The following is a 19183-nucleotide window of genomic DNA, read 5'->3' as shown; positions in this document are numbered from 1 at the left end:
GTTACTGTAATATGCCATGGTCATACAAGTTCTCCACAAGAAGGAACACAATTATACTGACCCTTTACTGGAATTATCTTTTTTTAAATAGAAATTCAATAGATTAGAATTAAAGATTCATAAAATCTTCCTTACAAGAGACACTTCACCATACTATACAGTCCTTCTTTTTGTAGGTGGCACAGCTGTGGAAACAAGTCGAACAAACACACACACTCAGTTCTTTCACTGAGCAATTGAGTCTATTTTATAGTTTGTTTCTTTCATCGTGGCAACCGTCTGATTTGTATACAACAGGGTCTTTCATGAAAAAAGAATAAGTTGACCTAATGGCTGATGTGAAGAGTCAGTCTGTGTGTGTCATCATGCGCGTGTGCATGTGTGTCATCATGCACACACTGGTCATGCACACACTCATGTCAGAAAGGCCTAGTTCTATCATTGGTTTCAAATAGCACAATATAGCATAACAACCTTTTGCCCTTTTGTGTGTGTATGTGTGTGTGTAGCCCAGAATAGTTCCGAACAGAATAGTGTCCAATCAAAAGACTCACTGAGCCTGACCCATTGACATCAAGAGGTCAGTTTCATTGATCGGCCTGACTGAAAATACAATGCGTAGCATTAAGAACGTCAGGAAGACAGAGAAAGAGAGGTCTTTTTGAGTTAGCTGATGGTAAAACAGACAGCCAGCCTCAGGGCCTATAGTCGTTAATGGAATTCCTTCCTTTCGCTTCACTCTCCATGTCCTGTCACCCTCCTTGTGTTTCCTCTCTCTCCTTCCATATTTCAATTGATACAAAGAGGCAACCACATTGAGGAAGAACCGAGACAGTACACATCATCCACACAGCATCTGCAGTGTACCTACATACAGTGTATGAGCTAATAACATTAGGAAGCAGTGGTCTCTCATTAAACCCTATAACTGACCACACACTCCTACCCCTCCAAAACACACACACACACACCACCACCACAACAACCACCTCTCCTCCCCAAGTCTGTACTCTTTAGCCTTTTCCCCTGTGCCCCAAGGTCGATTTACTCTAATACACAAGATACACACACACACTCACACACACAGAAGTCTCTTGTCCGTGCAGAGAGAGAGAGGCCTTGATGGGAGGCATGCATCGCCAATCTCGGCATTAACTCTTCATTCCTGCCTTAACCCACTTAACTCATGTCTCTCTCTTTCCTCATCTCCACCTTCCCCTCGTTCCCTTCTGTGCCCTCACACTGTTTCTCTGGAGCGTTGACCTGTTCATCTTCAAGGCTGTGCCTCCTCTCTCTCCTCTCCTTCATGTATTGAGCTGAGAAACACATTATTGGGTTTTAATAGTAACCTGCTCTTCGGAGCCTTCATCCATCTACTGTACTGCATGTAGGAAGCTGTTAGAGAGCTCACCAGACCATGCACCCCAGTGTCTCCTGTCCTGCATTTCAAAATGCCAGGAGCAGGGGTCGTCTCTGTCTGGCTGCTATCTGATTGAAGCACTGATTTGTTTTCATTTTCCCCAGTGAACGTATAACAGCTCAATAATCAATTGACACGCAAATCAGGTCAGTTCCTACACAATTTCATGGGAGAACCTGAAGTCAGCGTTTTCACGTGTGTGGTCTTTGTGTGTGTGCGTGTATGTGTTTGTGTGTGTATGTCTGTGTGTGTGTGTTTATGTGCATACATTTTTTATCTACCAACACCAGAACTTTGAACGTGAAAACAGACACAAGAGTAAAATGGAATATCAATCTGGTCAAATAAAGTGATGGTATTACTCTACTACCTTCTTCTGCCTGCACAGCACTGTAAACATCTTTGGGACTTAAAAGATGAAAAGGTTCCCTAAGTCTTCCTGGGTTTATTTTGTGTGTGTGGTTGTAGATTGATGTTCTGTACTTGTCATGGTTTGATATCAGAAGTCATTTCAGTGCACTTAGTTTTACCATGTGAAAGATGTCATGCGTTATGTTTTGCACAGTAAGGATAACATGTGTAATAATGGTTTTGTGGTGGTCAAATTGGATACACTGTGTGTGTATGCGTGTATGCATGTGCATATGTGTGTGTCCCAAAAGGGAACAATCAAAACATTTCACACAATCCAGCATAAATCCTCCTACATTGTTATTCCAGAACATTCCTACTCCAATAGAAACAATAACACTGAAACTTGAATCACATCCGTGTTTTTCCTTCACATTGATGGCTTTGTTACTCCTCCATTGCTCTTTCACTCTGGAAGGGCATTGGATGGATCAATAAAGGTTGGCCTCAGTTGGCTGAGTTTCTTGCCACTCACACATTGTTATGTGTGTGTCAGGAACCTGGATTACACTCACACTGTAAGTGACCTGCTAAGACCTGTTCACTGAGTTTTATCTGAACACCACCTGTCATGAGTTGGCTAATTAAGCATGGGAGTCAGAAATAAATCCATCCCACATAGACACGGATCTCTTGCGGAGTAGGACCGAGCTGAAAGCAGTTGTTTAACCCTGTAGAGGTGCTAGGAGAGCAGAAGAAATAAACGGGTGAGAGGCTGGGAGGCAGTAACACTTTTGATTGGCAGATGAAGAGGACATTAGAGTGAAAGGAGAGAGAAAGAGAGAATGAAAACCCAGTGAGAAAAGACAGTGAGCTGGCACAGGGTCGTGAGGAAGAGAGAGACAACAGGAGGAGGAAAAGAGAGATGGATCAAATGTGTGGGAAAGGGTAAAGGGTGTACTTTGAAGTTAGCTAGTATAGATAGTCCATATATTAAAAATGTTGGTTTGGTTTATTGTATGCACCTTCCTGCCAAAGTAAATTCCTTGTTTGTGCAAACTTTCATGGCGAATAAATCCCATTCTGATTCTGATTCAGCTAGAGTAACTGGAGGAGTACAAGTGATCATATGAATCTGTGTGTACCATGCACATGTTTATGAATGTTTCTGCTAGCGCATGTGTGTGCGCGTGTGTATGTGTGCGTATGCACTTTTCAGTCTTCTCGTCCAAACATATGTGTCTGTGTTTTGTGCTTGTGAGTATCTCTAACTGTCTGTGTGTGTATGCGTGTGCGCGAGTGTGGCTGATGTTCAAATTGGTCAATACAGAGCTTTGCAAAGTTAAAGGCCTCTCTCTCACCCACACACAGGCCTTTATTGTGTTGCTGTCAGCTGAAGCTCAGTGCTAATAGGCTATCACCACACAGCGAACGGGCCCTAGGGGGCTCCACACATGGTCCTCCACCCTGGGATGCCACTTAGCCTGAGGCTGGGGCTTAGCCAGTGCAGCACGGCTTCATGAGGATCTGAAGACTCTGTCAGAGGTGGACAATCTCCCCATTGTCTCCTTGTGAGAGTCAGAGGGGAATGCAGGCTACTTAAAAGACAGACAGGAGGAATAGTGTGAAGTAAAGAGGGGGGAGGGATGGAAGAGAAGGAGGAGACAGAGAAGGGCAAACTGAGGAGGTGGAGGGAGAAAGTTAATGAACAGGCAAGACGATGGGAGATGACAAAGATAGATAGAGGGAAACGTTAGATGAGTAACAAGAGGAGGTGGTGGCAGGGGCATGGAGTGGGGAGGGGGCGTTTGCCCCAGGGTTCTTCTGAGGGGTGCTAAGTTTCAAAGCCCTGGTGGTCTGTGTCTAATGAGGTCCTAATAAACTGGTCACACTGGTAGTGGTGCAGGGGTTGGAGGTCAGTGTCCCTAGACAGAGAGCTGGGGACAGGAGCAGCCAAACACACTAACCCTCACTCACATTCATACACACCCTTGCATGCATACAAACTTTGATTCGAAACTGTGTGGCACACTGTAGTCCTGATTAGTATTATACGACACAATACATGCTTTAGGACAATTCTTTTTTTCTCATCATGAGGTATTGGTTTTCTTGGAACAATCATATTCGTATGTTCATTACACACTGCAGTGTCTCAAAACACTATATACAAAATGTAAGTTACTTCACAGAAGAACAAGTACATACGTGCATTAAACAAAAAATAACCAACGATCTGATAAAGATTCTCTTGGTCTTTCTCAGGCAGACACACACACACCACTCCTTCTGGCGGGAAACCAAACAGAAAGGTGACTTGGAGAGCACACATTCTCAGTGGACCATTAACTTTGTAATGATAAAGACCATTCTACTCTGACAGACAATGCTGCACACACATACAGCCCTACACCTGTAACAGACTGCTCTACCACTATTGGGATGGTGATCACTCAAACACACATCTGGTTGTGACTGTCTTCTGGCCCAGATGATTCCCAGTTCCCAGAATCCTTGGAGCTGAGAGTTGAACAGCAAGCTGGGCCAACTGCAGGTGGGGCAATAGACAGCCCATATGGAGGATCAGACCAATGACAGAGACAGAGAAATAGACAGACAAACAGACACACATGCAGGCTGAGAGACAAACATGCATAGATCTTACAGAGGGACATACAGACAGACAAGCAGGCAGGTAGGTAGAGTGACAGAGAGAAAAGTAAACACATGTTCCTGTGAGAGTGAAGTAAGGTGGACCTTCCAATGATCAGTACATGGCCTGAAGCAAGAGACTCGGTCAGCTCGGTCCTACAGTAAGGCACAGCTGAGCATGGCCACAACATTAACACACCTCATACACACCTCTCCTCTTCTTACTTCACTTCACAGAACAATGTACTATTATTTATTTATTTGCTAAGAAAATTGCAGCTGTATCATGATTCATGCATCCCTCTCTCTTTTTCTCTTGTGGAAGGAGGAGGGGTCGATCTTTGACAGTGATCATTGTTACTGATGAGGGGCTGGTTGGTTTAAAGTTGTTAGACAGAAGTGAGAGCTAGCACACAGTTCGGTAACGGAGGGAAGAAGGTCATGACTAACCGGAGTTCCAGATCGGATTTGGAATAACGGTATATTTTAGAATATATTTTTTCCTGATTGATAGACGATGAGAATATGTCAAAATGACAATACAAGTTTCATTTCCATGAATCAACACCAGCATCCAACATCAAAGTGACGTCTAAAAGTATAAGAAGAGTGTAGGCAATGAGTGCGATATAGTATTGTAGACTTACTTTTTAATTGTCTCATTTGGTTTATCCTAAACAAATCACACAGGTAAGACAATTTGGCTTTAGTACTTGTTGTGCTGATGTCGGCTGTACATGTCAGTTTAAAATGTTTAATGGAAATCTATGTCTGTGTTTTAGGACAGAAGTGTTCTTTCAAGGACTTAACGTATAAAACCATAATGACGAAGACCTTCCACATCTATTTGCCATTGGTCCTCTCGGCGGGATATCTTCTCTTGGTTACTGGACAAGCGGACGATCATAACCGACAAGCAGCTCCTCAAAACACGCATCCTGAACTCCCTTCTGCCACACAAAAACAAGGACTTATCAGGAGAGAAGATAGTCCCATTGAGTACAATGTCTCCTTTCCCAGGCGCACACGGCCCTTACCCCCCATGTGTTCTGGACCCACAGAAATCAGAGACACATTTAAATATATCAACACTGTGGTGTCGTGTTTGGTGTTTGTAGTCGGAATCATCGGTAACTCCACGCTACTTCGTATTATTTATAAGAACAAATGCATGCGTAACGGCCCTAATATTTTAATCGCCAGTCTGGCGCTTGGAGACCTGCTTCATATCATCATTGATATTCCTATCAACGTTTACAAGGTGAGAAACCACGCACATGCCTATTAAATGACAGACCTTTGAGACATGCTTTGTCATGTTTTGTTGAACATTGATATATACTGAGTTATTTTTTTCCATATCCCAACCCCAACCACCATCAGTAACACACTGTATTGAAGAGCAGCATCTTCTTGAATGCTTTTGCTTTGCAGGCTTCTGAGACAATCTACCTCATATCCTTCACTTTCCCTGGAATGTTAGGGGGTATTGTGTATACTTAGAATGTGAGTAGCCTATGTTTGTGGAGGCATGTATGATTGTAAAAGAGAGATAAATAGGCATAGTGTGTGAGAGAGAAAGATAGTGTGACATTTAGACAAAGACAAAGATAAGAACGTGAATATTTTGTATATTTGGCCAGTGGGAGGCCAGACATATTCAAATAATTGAGTGCATTCCAAAGAAATGTGAGTGATGTAGGGATACTGCCGCATATGATTTCAATAGTCCACACACACATTCCTGTAGACCATCATAAGAAGGCAAGAAAACACACGTAGGTTAGCCAAGGTTCTGCTGTCCACCAGCCGCCTCACTAAAGCCCCAAGCTTACACAGGCAGCAGTCTCCAGATCTGCAGCAGTCTCCAGATCTGCAGCAGTCTCCAGATCTGCATCAGTCTCCAGATCTGCAGCAGTCTCCAGATATGCCTATCTGATATCACACAGTAGAGCATAAAGGGTAGAGTTCAGACTGGACATCAGGAGTGGTTTCTTTTTGTGGATGGTCTCTCAGCAGGTAAAAAAATAACAACAAAACTTTTGACATGCCACTTTAACAGCAAATGTAACCGGTTGAATAACATGCGATGACGTCCACTGCACTGCCGTTTTGATGAAAGAGCTCTAACTTGTTTCTCTCGCCCCTCCGTCCTCTCTCACTCTTTTCCTCCCTGCCTCCTCTCTAGCTGCTGGCTGAGGACTGGCCTTTCGGTGTGGGTCTGTGCAAACTGGTGCCGTTTGTTCAGAAAGCCTCAGTTGGAATCACAGTCCTGAGTCTGTGTGCTCTCAGCATTGACAGGTGGACCTAGGGCCATACACACAGTCAGACACACACACACGGTCAGACACACACACAGTCAGACACACACACAGTCAGACACATACACATGGGTTGATGTCCTTGATTGAATGTCCTCCTCCTCCCTCTCCCCCAGGTACCGTGCAGTGGCCTCGTGGAACCGTATCAAGGGTATCGGTGTTCCCAAGTGGACCGCTATCGAGATCACCCTCATCTGGCTGCTCTCCATCCTGCTGGCTGTCCCTGAGGCGGTGGCCTTCGACATGATCACCATGGACTACAAAGGAGAGCACCTCAGGATCTGTCTTCTGCACCCCATGCAGACATCCACCTTCATGAGGGTATGCAGCTGCACGCGCAGTAACTCACAAGTCACAGGTGTCGTCCACACCCACGTACACAAAAATGCACAAGATGCAGAACCCAGACTTGCATACAGTATGTGTGTGGGTGTGTGTGTGTGAGACAGTCTTCTGCTGGGGTCTGGAGGACAAGGCATTTCCTGTGAACCTTGTAGCCATGGCAGCTTACTTCTGTAAACATATATCTCCAGCCAACAGCTCCCCTGCTTCACTTGATAAACGATAGTGATAACCCTGATAAACGATAGTGTGTGTGTGTGTGTGTGTGTGGGGGGGGGTTAGAGGGGGGATTTGTGTTCTTGGTGTGTGTGTGCCAGAATATTCTAAAATTTATAGAACGAGCTTGTTTCTTGTGGTCCCATAGATGTAATTCAGTGAGGTGATAGAGGATGTTTTACCAGAATTGGAGGCACACATCTTTCTGGTCTGCCAGATGTCACTGAGGGGATATGCACTTCACAGAAGGACTTTATTAAGACTATTTAGATCATTTGATCCAATTCTTTATTTAGTTTCATACCGCATGTCATATCAGTCTGGTAAGAGTAGATTTGGTAAAGGTAACTGATGGGTTTTCATCTCTGTGTTTTGTCCTGTGTGTAGTTCTATAAGTCTGCCAAGGACTGGTGGCTGTTCAGCGTGTACTTCTGTCTGCCGCTGGCCTGCACCGCTGTCTTCTACACCCTGATGACCTGCGAGATGCTGAGGAAGAAGAACGGCGTCCAGATCGCTCTCAGTGACCACCTCAAACAGGTGCAAGGGAATGACCCGCATGGATGTCTGAACATACAGAATCTGCTGGTCAAGATATGTATTTGATGTTATCCTACAGAGAAGTGGTTAACCATCATACATGTTTGTCTGTGTGTGTGTGTGTGTGTGTGTGTGTGTGTGCGCGCTGTGTGGTACAGCGGAGGGAAGTGGCCAAGACAGTGTTCTGCCTGGTCCTGGTGTTTGCCCTGTGCTGGCTGCCTCTTCATCTGAGCCGCATCCTAAAGCTCACAATCTACGATGAGAAGGACCCCAACCGCTGTGAGCTGCTCAGGTATGGATCACATGTGGGCAGAATAAACAACAAAAAAACATCAACAACACACTCTGGAAGTTGTCCTCTTTACATAGTGTTCAAGACATGTCTGACACATTCAAAACAGCAATTTATCCATTGTCACTAATTCTTCTGTCATGTGTATGTTCATTACTATTTTCTGCTATTTCCTGTAGTTTTTTCCTGGTTCTGGACTACATAGGCATCAATATGGCATCACTTAACTCCTGTATCAACCCTATCGCTCTCTACATGGTCAGCAAGCGGTTCAAAAGCTGCTTCAGGGTAAGACAAGATACTGAGTCCGTATTATATTACTTGTTTCTTGCACTTTCTTGCACTTTCTTCTTCTCCTCTCTCGTTTTCTGGTCCCTTAAACCGTCAACACAACACGCAAAGTCCTGATTCTGAGAGTGTTCCACGATCCTCTCTGTTTTCCTCCCTCCAGTCATGTCTGTGTTGCTGGTGTCTACCAGCGGAGATGCTGATGGATGACAAGCAGTCATGTATGAAGCTCAAAGTCACCGAACGAGCCTCTGACCAGAGCAACTCCCGCGTAACCAACAAGTACACCACAGCATGAGCATGCTTTTAAGTGCAAGTGCCTTTAACTGGGGATCAGATAATCCTGATCCAGGCCTGTTTAGTGAAGAGTATCCTTGTTATGTGGAGAGAAGTGCACTAAGAAGGAAGTGTTATGAGACGCTCTGAGGGACTGATTCAGGAGCATGTTAAGCCAGAGCCACCGGCAGATGAAAAATGCCCTTATTGACAGAGGCACACACGTGTACATAGACTGTCGTTTCCCCTAAAACTGGGTCTGGGTTATTTGTTGGAGGGGGTTTAGAGTTGTAGAATTATCAGAGAAGGAAGAAAGTCTGTGTTATTTGTTTACTACTAGGTGTGGCTAGCTAGGTCTGGGAAAATTGTTGAGAAATGACTTATGAAAACTCAGAATGTGTGTGTCGTCAGCCAAAAACAAAGAGGCTGGGGTTGAGTGAAAAATCTTGGGTGGATTGGGAATGTTAGTGTTGAAAGAATGTCTGCTGTATATTTTGTTGCATGATATTTTTTGTTTAACATGTATCTGGTATATTATAGCAATTTTATTAATAGTTACCCAGGTTTTCATTTGTTTAGTTTATTGTTTATTCCAGTAAGTAATAGTAGCATTTGGCATATTATTCTGTGAGTGGATGTTTTCATACTATAAATGTTTGCTTTTGATGCTGAATGGTCCCAAAGTCCTCTGTTGTTTTGTGAACTCCCGATTAGTACAAATGAACAGTTGGGGTTTTCCATGCAGTGGATGTGAACAACTTCAGTGTCGACCACAGAGAAGGAAAATCCCACTCTCATTGAACTCTAATTGTTCCTTATTGATGTATATACTGTGTATTATTTTGTGCCTATAAGTGATAATATGAGTAAATACAGTGCTTTCGTCTCAACTGGGACAGTAAGTGAGGTCTAAAAGTTGTGTTGCTACTTTTGAAGCCAAACACAGATCTGCTCATGTAAAGTAGAGAAAAGACAAGTCATCATCAGTAAATATGTTTTGCTTGAGCTATTTCTCCGTCCAAATTGATTGCTGTGTGTCTTGTGTGCGTGTGTGTATAAGCGTGCGTGTGAGCTCTCCAGAGTTGAACCAAACGCTCCTATCATGTGAGCCTGAACGGAAGCACAGAGCACCCCTGTGAACACTAACTCATACACACACACACACACACACACATAGATCTCCACATGGAACACAGCTTTGACCGGGGAATGTTCCCTTGGGCAAAACGAGTGTCACGCATGTCACATTACCCATCAAAGACACCCTCTGTCCTATCTCTCCTCCCCGCTCTTCTTCACTCCATCCTCCCTCAATCTTCTGTCTATCTCTCCTTTATTCAGAGACACTCAGGGTTGTTCTGTTTCCCTCTTATCTCTCACACCTCGCCCCTTCTCTTTCATTTTCCCTACTACCACACTCTCCCCAGCTCTTGTCCCCTTCCAACCCTCTCTCTATTTCCCCTCCATGTCCTACCCAAAGACAGCTTGAGATTAGTTGGGTTGTTTGGAGAAAACCGAGTGTCCTATCAAGGCTCTTTATTCAATCAGTTGCCATGCCCGAGATCAATAAAGAAGCTTGTGTGTGTGACCCAAAACATCTGAGCTGTCTGCTTCCTATTACTCACACCCCCTCCACACACTCTCACAGCAGGCTCTGCAGGGCTCCTTCGCTGTGCTTTATCTCCTGATAAAGAGAACTCTGGAAAAAGTTGGCTTGAATAAATGTTCAAGAACTCTGTGATTGTCTTTATTTGGTTTCTGTTCACAGAATAGTATTTTGTTTCACTAACTTTAATTGCTATTGTCTTTTGTCGCTCTCTACTCACACATCCTTACACACACTCGTGGATGCAGGCTGTTGAGTCCATTAAATCTGGACTAGCAGTGCAAGGAGGAGAATTGTCTGGCTAAGGTTACACTAACATTTGGACAAAGCAAAGCAAATATCTGGGTGTGTGTGATTGTGTGTGTGTGTACGTGTGTGTGTGCGGAAAAAAAAAACTTCAAGGCAAAAATGTTTAATGCCCGTAAGCCAAGAGCCTAACGCAGCCAAGAGAACACCAAGCTAAGGTATGAGAGGTTGGAATTTGCGGTGAGCCCTTTGACTTTGTAAGGGGAAGACACACAAAAGAACAGGACTATGTAGTCACACCATTGATGCGTAACACAGGTTTGATCAGTTTGAAGTTCCTTTGAATGAGCATTTGTCAATATTTTTTCATCAATCTTATGGATTGAACAAACATGTTTTCAGTTTGCTAAACACACATGGCTCCACATCCATGATCCACATTCACACATGCACACATTGTAGTAATAAACCCTCTGCCTCTCGGTCCTCTGCTACTTTATAATAACAATATGGGAGTTTCCTTCTCTCTGAGCCAAACCATCACATTCTTGAACCATATTATGGATGCTCAATACAAGGAAAGAGAACAAAAAACTGACAGGAAAAGAAAGAACGACAATAACTTTCAAACTAAAAACAAGCCAAGATCCCACGATAGTGGAGACAGTTATTAAGTCTCCTGTTCTCTTATATCCCATCTGACCTACCCCAGAAAAACTGGACGCTGGACATGCAGACCAAAGCTGACCAACCTCTGTGGTCTAGGGCTCAGTCAATCAGATGAATCAGATTTAGTTTCACTCCCACTCTAGTCAGGAGACAGAGAGGGCCTCCTACAGGCCTTACATTTCAGTCCCTTATTCAACTCCTCCTGGGACGGAACATGTGAGGCACACACTTTGACCACCAGGGAGCACTAGTGGCTGTGTAATTGTAGAGCCCAACTACAGGTTGATTTTATTCCTGAAGTGTGAGGATATACAGAATATCCCAGGTAACAGTTTTGTTGCTTTGTATGTATGTAGGGGGTCAGATGGCTGAGCGGTTAGGGAATTGGGCTATTCATTTGCCAGTTTGATTCCCGGCCGTGCTATTGACGTTGTATCCTTGGGCAAGGCACTTAAGCCTACTTGCCTCGGGGGAATGTCCCTGTACTTACTGTAAGTCACTCTGGATAAGAGTGTCTGCTAAATGACTAAATGTAATGTAAATGTATGCATGTGTGTATATGTTTGTGTGCATGTCTGTTTGTGAGCGTGTCTGTCTGTTTGCTCTGATCTGATCCCTGGTGCTTTACATTGCAAATAGACCTTTGTTTACCTTTGCTCTTTGCTAACAATGGTTGCTATGAGTAACCTCAATTCAACGGACAGGTAACCAATCAAAAGCCACAGAGGGAGGGGTCTCAGGAGTAAACGGAAGCAGAGCAGTTATTTGTTCGAGCGGGAGAATCTTTCCTCCTAAAAGCTGATATCGGGTCTGTTAAAAGTGTTTTAGGTTAGGGTTAGTGGTGGATACGCTGATCCTAGCTCAGAGCCGAAAGGCAGCTTGTTTTGTGTCAGTGCGGAGAGAACAATTTCCTGTTCAGACCTGGAAGTTACAGCCAGCTGCTGCACAGACACAGTATATCAACAACACAAGGTAAGCCTCTATTCAATTACAGTAGTCTTTCCAAAGATTCGTTTATGTTGATTATCTACTTAAGTAGCTAAGACTCCAGATGATGTAATGACCAGAACAGAGTTCACATAAACCATGTGGGTGTGCTAAAGTGAAAGTGAAGGTGGTTCTGTGTTTCTGTTCAGCATGGTAGTCCCATGATCAATGTTAATCATGTCAAGATCACTTTCTGGATGATAAATATGGACATGTGAGCAGGTGCACACACACTCACACCAACATACTGTATGCAGGAATATAATCACAACCACCCACCCCAAACCATATTTTGCACACATCATATTTATCAGTGCTAGGTTGGCCAGTTCTAGTTACCCCAAGCAACAGCAGGGGCTTATCATCTCCTCTCTCTGCTATATTCTTATCTGCCTTGCCTGACATACACACACACACACACAAGCACTCACGTACACACACACACACTTGGAAATGAGTGTGCTATGGAGCTTATCTGAGTCCTTTGGGGCCTGGCAGCCACTTCACAGACTTGGATGGATCACATGAGTGCGACCATAGAGACAGACCTGTACGACCAGAGACTTAACACAAAGACAATGGAGCCTACTTGTTAGCATTACCTCTGGGAAAACCATCAGGCCTGTGGACTTAGAAACAGCTTTGAGCATGTCCAGATGGCTGGCAATGCTGATCTGAGAATCAATGTCCTATAACTGAGGGAGAATTTCATCGTTCCACTCTGCACATTTCACTTTCTTCACATTGATGTTGTTTGGGGGCATGTTTAAGTTAACTGGAGGCTGATAGGGACAAATCATTTGAATGTTTTGAGGCCAACGGCCCTTGTGGCATGCGTTTATGTGACCCTAAGATGTCAGCAGAGACAACAATGGCCCTATCAAGAGGAAGTTGGTACTCGTAAACTTGGCAGTGCTTCCTGTTTGATAACTGCCGCACTCATGTCTTGTTTTCAGTCTCACTTACACCACATGCACAAATACACAAAAAAGACATGCAAGCATTCACAAACACACCTGCACACACGTACATGCACACACACTGCATCCTAAGACTAAGCAAAACATGCTTGGGAAGCTAAGATGACAACCTAGTTCAACCAGCATGAGTCTTTCTCTCCTCTCGTTGCAAAGATGTATATGAGTTAAGAGAGTCCCTTCTCAGCCTTCACAGGAGGAGGGGCTTAGGCAGATACAGGTGTGTTGCATGATAATGTGTTTTCATGGTACTGTGGCACTGTAATTTGAGACCTCTGGCAGAGATGATTTGCTATGAACAACAACAGCAGGAACAGGATTTTCAGGTACTTACCTGAATCCTATACAAGCAGCAATAACGTCACCATGGAGACAGCATGACAGGAAGTAGGAGGAGAGAATAATTGAGGTGGTGTAACTGAACCAGGGAGGGATGGAAAAGAAGGACAGAGAATAAGTGTTTGATTGGTGGAGATGTGGCAGATCAATCAATTGAAGAATGGACTGGACATAGTGTTAGAAAACAGGAGAGGATGAGTCAAGAGGATGAGAAGGGAGCAGATAAGATGAGCGGAATGGTAACAACAGGGCACGTAGGAAGGTTAAAGGAAAGAAGAGTACAGAGAAAGTAAGAATACCAAGCACACGTCCACTCACTGTAAGCCTACATACATAGAAAGTAGAAGTGGGAAAGTGCATGGTGAATGTGCAGCCTTATTTGAGCCCATACAGCTGCTGCTGTTTGACTTTACCCTTCCTCGTACACATGCGCACACCCACACATATGCATGTACGTGCACAAAAAACACACACTGTGATGCAGACCGGATGCCTACTTCCTGTTGCTAGTTTGGCCTGTTTTAGAAGGCAGATAAGAGCTGTGCAGTGAAGTGAAGAGGGGGTAGGGGTACTGTCTACTCTGTTTGGGCTATCCTCCTAAAGGAAACTATTAAAAAAATTGCCAAAAGTATAACAGCACTGAGCATGTGAATGTGACACACATGTTGAAATGTCACGAAAATGTAACTTTTGTTTTTTTTCTCCCTCTCTTTCTCTCTCTGCTTCTCTTTTTGTCAGGTTCAGACCACAGGGCCGTTTGGCAGGCTCCACTTCCTCATTGTCAACAGAAACTGAGAGCAAGACAAAAGAGAACAAATAACTGTGACACCTGTCTCTGTTCAACGCCTCCACATTTGACCTGTTACAGTTAACTGTGTGCAGCAGGTCTTACCTCATCACAAGCAACCTGGTGTACGCAGACTTGACAGACTAAACTGGAGTGTGGATCATAAGTTGGACAGTTACTGCCAGATATGTACTAAGCAACTTACCCCAAGGTAAGGTTAGATTCAAGGACACTGAAACAGTCAGGGCGGAAAAACTGGAACCTCTGGTTCAGTGGAACATACAACGTTATCTGACTGTGCTCTGGAACGTCAGGACTTTTGCAGTGGTATCGTCATAAATACAATCCAGTTCTACACCCATGGGTACGCTGAGATTATGTCACCATAGAGTTGTTTAATTGTGTTCTGGAAAATTAAACATGCTGCAGCAGACAGAGCTCATATTTGAGTATGCCAGCGACCGTGTCAACAATGGACCTCAGGTAAGAGTGGCTTGTTCTTCAAGTGTGTGACCCTTTTGACATTTGCATATCTGTATATTACCGCATCAGTTGTCTACCTGTGTTTTACAGATGGAGGAGCATTCTGCGTTCCCTGCAGTTATTGTAGAACAGGTCCCTCACGCACATCTACTCTCCTACTCGGGTCTGGTCTGTGAGCAAACACATTCTGAGGTCCATCCAATCTCAGGTAACTCTAACTCACACTGAAAAGCACACTCTTGCCTTACAACAGTTTGGGTTGAATAAATGAACTGTATTTCAAGAGAGTTCCATTGTTTTTACCTTGGTTGGGTGAGGATCTACACATGCGTACTGGTGTTGTAGCTAGAACAGCGACCCATGGTCACAGTTTTCGATAGGCCACCGATTTCGGTACAACACCGGAATCATCTTGACATGGACCACCCCCTCAAAATGCAGGAAGTCAACAAAACATTCCTAGCTGCTCAGAAAGTGCTAGCTAGCTAGCTACGCAGCTACTGCTTGTAAATTAGCTTTAAGTTGGCCACTGTTTCTGGAATGTAGAGTTTAGCAAATCTATCCACAGTAGCTACATTAAAGCCATCCGCAAAAGTGAGTGTGGTCATTAATGTCTAATCCATCGGTATCAAACGTTTTATTTTTTCAGACAGTTATCAGTCAACTAATTTAAACAATTACAGTAACAGCTAACTAGCTAACTAACATACTGTTTTTACCTAGCTAGCTAAAGTAATAGCTGGATCGCAGATTATTTTATTAGCCAAGTTTAATCAGCGTTTAGTAAAGCCAATTGCATGTTGTCAACAATTAACGCTAGTCAAATTTGAGTTTTCTAGAGCTAACTACCAAGCAAATTACGGTAGCAAACAACTGCTATTAAATGTCCTTTTTCGCTACATAACTGTGTTGGGTATGTTATGTTCTGGCTAACTTGCTTTAACCTGGAGAACCTTTGTCTTTGTTAGACAGTGGAGTGCAAACTTGTTTGGTAGCTAGCTAATAGTACCTGGATACAACTTAAAAACAGCTGGCAATAAGTACCCTTACTGTTCCCTCCAAATTCCTTCTAAAGGTCTTACATCTCCTTGCAGTAGTCCTGCACTGTCAGTGTATTTTCTCAGTCTCTCTTCTCTGCTCTCTTATTGTCTCCCTCCGGCCTGTCTTGTCTGCCTTTCTTCCTGCAGTGGAGGGGTGTGAGAGTGGGGATGAAGAAACCATGGAGACACTGGTTGCTGCTGAGTCTATCCTTAACATGGATTCTACTGACACTCTCCTGGAGCAACATCACTACTGTAAGTCAAACACACACACACACACACACCTATAGATCTAAACATCTGGAGTATTAGTAGGTTTAAAATATTATGCCATCCACTACCACATCATTATTAACTTTTTATATCATTCCATCTTAACATTGTCTTTGTGTCCCCTCCCAATCCCCCCCCTGCCAGCCCAAATGTTTGTGCCACTTCTTGGGAATGTCATCACCGCTCCTGTTACCCAGGTGACTGTGTCAGCAGAGGGGATTGTGGGAGCTGTGGACCAGCATCAGTGGTTCACATCCACTGTGGAGAATGTTGTGGCACAGCCACAAAAGAGGAGAGGTCCGTTTTTTTTTGGGGGGGGGGGGGGGGCGCACAGCATGAACAGGACTACAAACCTAAATTATTAGTTTTAAAAGATGTCGCTTCATCACTTGCTTTCTAACCACCCTGTCTTTTACAGGGAGGAAACCTCGACACAGCAGGCCCGAATCACCCACTCCTGACATCATAGTAAAGAGGAGCAAGTATAAATACAAAAAAGGTATTCTCTCCCCCCTCTATGTCTCTTGTCTCACTAATTCTCTCTCAGACATACAACAAACTCCCTCTATGTTTAAATGGTCTCATCTGGTTTGTGTCTGTCTCCCCTCTCTCCTGGGGAGCTACTGCACCGCCCATCTCTCTGTGTGTGTGTTTGTGTGTCAGGCAACACGTTATACCTGTGGCAATTCCTGATGGAGCTACTCCAGGATAGGCAAGCCTGCCCCCGTTACATCAAATGGACCAATCCCCATGCAGGAATCTTCAAGCTGGTCAACTCGAAGGCTGTGGCCAGACTCTGGGGAAAACACAAGAATAAACCAGACATGAACTATGAGACCATGGGCAGAGCCCTCAGGTTGGATGCATTTGATCTTACGTTGTTGATCTGTGATGGCTGTGCAACAGACATCAAATCTGAAAGTATTGCTTGTGTGTGCGTGCGCATGTGTATGCGTTTGTGCACTGATGTGTGAGCGTGTGCAGTTTGGTAATACTACTGCTCTGTGCTCCTTCAGGTACTATTACCAGCGAGGTATCCTAAACAAGGTGGAGGGCCAGAGGCTGGTCTACCAGTTCACCTCGCTGCCTGAAGACATGGTCTACATCACTGATGGTAAAGAAGAAGCTGATAATGATGATAAAGAAGAGGAGGAGGAGGATAATAGTGATGACGACGCAATCTGTGACAACCCAGAGGACAGTTCTTCTAGTGATGATGGAGGTTCCTATGAGCATTCACCCCCCGCCTCTAGACCTGTCCACCAACCTGGCCGAAAGACCTCCACCAGAACAAGGGAAACAAAACCTCCGGGCCAGCCCAGATCCAGGCCTCGCCCCCCTGCCTCTGCCTCAGCACCAGCCCAGCGCGCTACGGTCCTCAGGTCCACAGGGGACAGTCTGATCCAGCAGAGGCATTTGCCCATCGTGTCTGCTGAGATGCTGCGGAATCTACAGAACCTCGAGAGAGTCCAGTCTCTGCAGCCAGGCGGCCACGCGTCTGTCTTCAAAACCGCTCAGCTGCTTGGGAGTCTTTGTGAGAAACAAGCCTCTAGTAGCAATAAAACAGAAGGTCGGCAAGGGGTGATACAGGTGCTGAACCACCCTGATGGGACTGCCACAGATGAGAAGCTTGTCTCTAAACAGCCTGCCAGCCAGCCTCAGATAGTGACCCTGCAGCTAGCACCCCTCACTAGTTTTGACCAATAAAAACACAGGCAGCAGTCTCAGGACTAACTCAGTATGCCCTGTCAGACTGTCAGTGCCTTGTCATCAGGGCAAGATCATGCGACACCCAACAACCAAATTGCCTGTGACAATAACTTTCTGATTGGGAGTCCCTCTAGAGAGTTACAATCTTCTTTGTGCCCTTATAGATGCCATTAGAAGTTACTAGATCTTCAACCAGAGACCAAAAACATGCACTGGAATCTACAGCCACTCTGCAGAAATGTATAGCTGTTTCTGCTTGCACTTCATCTCCATTGTATGGGAGCTTATACTCTGATCAATACACTGTTATTTGTTCTCTCTTTCTCTCAACCCCCCCCCCACACACACACACACACTTCACATTTGCCTTGAACATTGCCCTGCACTAATTGTAATGCACACCCTGTCCCTGTCCCTTCTTCCACCTTTCCTTGTGCTTCAGACCGACCTGATGCAACTCTTAACCAAAGACATTCCAGATCAGTTCAATGTGGGCCACTGTACTGTCGATTTTTTGAATAGCATGCTTGGTGCAAAGGTGTCGATTGTACAGGATCAAACAAACCTGAAAACACACCATTCTAAACAGGTTCTTCTTGATATGCATTCCATAGACTAACATTACGAATGTTGTTAATGGATACAAGTTGTGTCATGTAGAAATCATAAACTATAAATCTAACAATCACCAGTGCCTTGGGAACATTTCTCATGAATGACAATCAACAAACAAAAAAAAGGGATAAAGACCAAACCTGTCCTATACACTTATTTTAATGTATCTTAATGTTAGCATTTCTGCACTCAATACCGTTCTATTATGACTGTAAATATACTTACTCCACCATATATTCCTTTATGTATTTATGTATTTTGTCTTATATATACTTTTTGTGAACTTGTGCAACTTTATATTGTTGACACTTGCCAGCTGTCTCTCAGGATTGTAAAATGTTTTGTTTTCCGCATATACTCCCACCCGAACTTAATTGTCTATGCAAGGAGTAAGAATAAATGTGTATTATTTAGATTTTTACCTCCTTGGTCTTATATTTGTTGCTAGGATTCAGACAAGTGAATCTATTGACCATTTTACAAATACAATTAAACGTCTAACTAGGGCACTGCCCTTGCAATTGTCTGTGCTCGCAATTAAATGTATTTGTGGTGGAGTTATAAAGGTAAACGCGTACCATTCTTTTTGTTGTATACAATGTGTTAATTTGTCTAATTTGATAATAAAACATTTTTTGGGGAAGATTCTTATTTTCATTGATGCATAAACAACGTATAACACTAGCGCCAGATATTGTGTCGTATGTACCACTCCATGTCGGTAGGTGGCAGCATTGCATTATCACTTTGTTTTCT

At 44.0% G+C, this 19183-nt stretch overlaps 2 protein-coding genes across 6 annotated transcripts; both read left to right on the top strand.

The window, feature by feature from the left end:
- The first annotated feature begins 4803 nt into the window (after nucleotides 1-4803).
- On the top strand, nucleotides 4804-9373 carry ednrba (endothelin receptor Ba). 2 transcript variants are annotated; one of them, XM_047027935.1, is made up of 8 exons: nucleotides 4804-4902; nucleotides 5206-5684; nucleotides 6612-6724; nucleotides 6861-7065; nucleotides 7690-7839; nucleotides 7998-8131; nucleotides 8311-8419; nucleotides 8583-9373. In XM_047027935.1, the coding sequence occupies exons 2-8, from the start codon at nucleotides 5247-5249 to the stop codon at nucleotides 8715-8717; spliced, it is 1284 nt and encodes a 427-aa protein (XP_046883891.1). In that variant the 5' UTR covers nucleotides 4804-4902; nucleotides 5206-5246; the 3' UTR covers nucleotides 8718-9373. The 2 variants fall into 2 exon arrangements, with proteins under 2 accessions (XP_046883891.1, XP_046883890.1); XM_047027934.1 differs by having other exon boundaries at nucleotides 4812-5113.
- A 2555-nt stretch (nucleotides 9374-11928) lies between these two features.
- LOC124472830 (ETS-related transcription factor Elf-1-like) lies at nucleotides 11929-19070 on the top strand. Of its 4 annotated transcripts, none has more exons than XM_047027927.1 (8): nucleotides 11929-12188; nucleotides 14258-14789; nucleotides 14880-14997; nucleotides 15977-16084; nucleotides 16247-16399; nucleotides 16521-16601; nucleotides 16766-16958; nucleotides 17119-19070. In XM_047027927.1, exons 2-8 carry the CDS (start codon nucleotides 14727-14729, stop codon nucleotides 17807-17809), a joined length of 1407 nt encoding a protein of 468 aa, XP_046883883.1. In that variant the 5' UTR covers nucleotides 11929-12188; nucleotides 14258-14726; the 3' UTR covers nucleotides 17810-19070. The 4 variants fall into 4 exon arrangements, with proteins under 4 accessions (XP_046883883.1, XP_046883885.1, XP_046883884.1 ...); XM_047027929.1 differs by lacking the exon at nucleotides 11929-12188 and adding an exon at nucleotides 13718-13808; XM_047027928.1 differs by lacking the exon at nucleotides 11929-12188 and adding an exon at nucleotides 14012-14081.
- Nucleotides 19071-19183: the final 113 nt, after the last annotated feature.

This window comes from Hypomesus transpacificus, chromosome 10 (genome assembly GCF_021917145.1).
Source record: "Hypomesus transpacificus isolate Combined female chromosome 10, fHypTra1, whole genome shotgun sequence".
Taxonomy (NCBI): Eukaryota; Metazoa; Chordata; class Actinopteri; order Osmeriformes; family Osmeridae; genus Hypomesus; species Hypomesus transpacificus.
The sequence above is the reverse complement of the archived record's forward strand: the minus strand, read 5'-3'. Positions and strand labels throughout refer to the sequence as shown.

Coding starts and splice junctions, on each gene's coding strand:
- ednrba (XM_047027935.1), top strand. CDS start 5,247: ATGACGAAGACCTTCCACATCTATTTGCCATTGGTCCTCTCGGCGGGA. Junction 5,685..6,611: donor TTCCTATCAACGTTTACAAG/GTGAGAAACCAC, acceptor CCTCCTCTCTAG/CTGCTGGCTGAGGACTGGCC. Junction 8,132..8,310: donor AACCGCTGTGAGCTGCTCAG/GTATGGATCACA, acceptor TATTTCCTGTAG/TTTTTTCCTGGTTCTGGACT.
- LOC124472830 (XM_047027927.1), top strand. CDS start 14,727: ATGCTGCAGCAGACAGAGCTCATATTTGAGTATGCCAGCGACCGTGTC. Junction 14,998..15,976: donor TGAGGTCCATCCAATCTCAG/GTAACTCTAACT, acceptor TTCTTCCTGCAG/TGGAGGGGTGTGAGAGTGGG. Junction 16,959..17,118: donor ACCATGGGCAGAGCCCTCAG/GTTGGATGCATT, acceptor GTGCTCCTTCAG/GTACTATTACCAGCGAGGTA.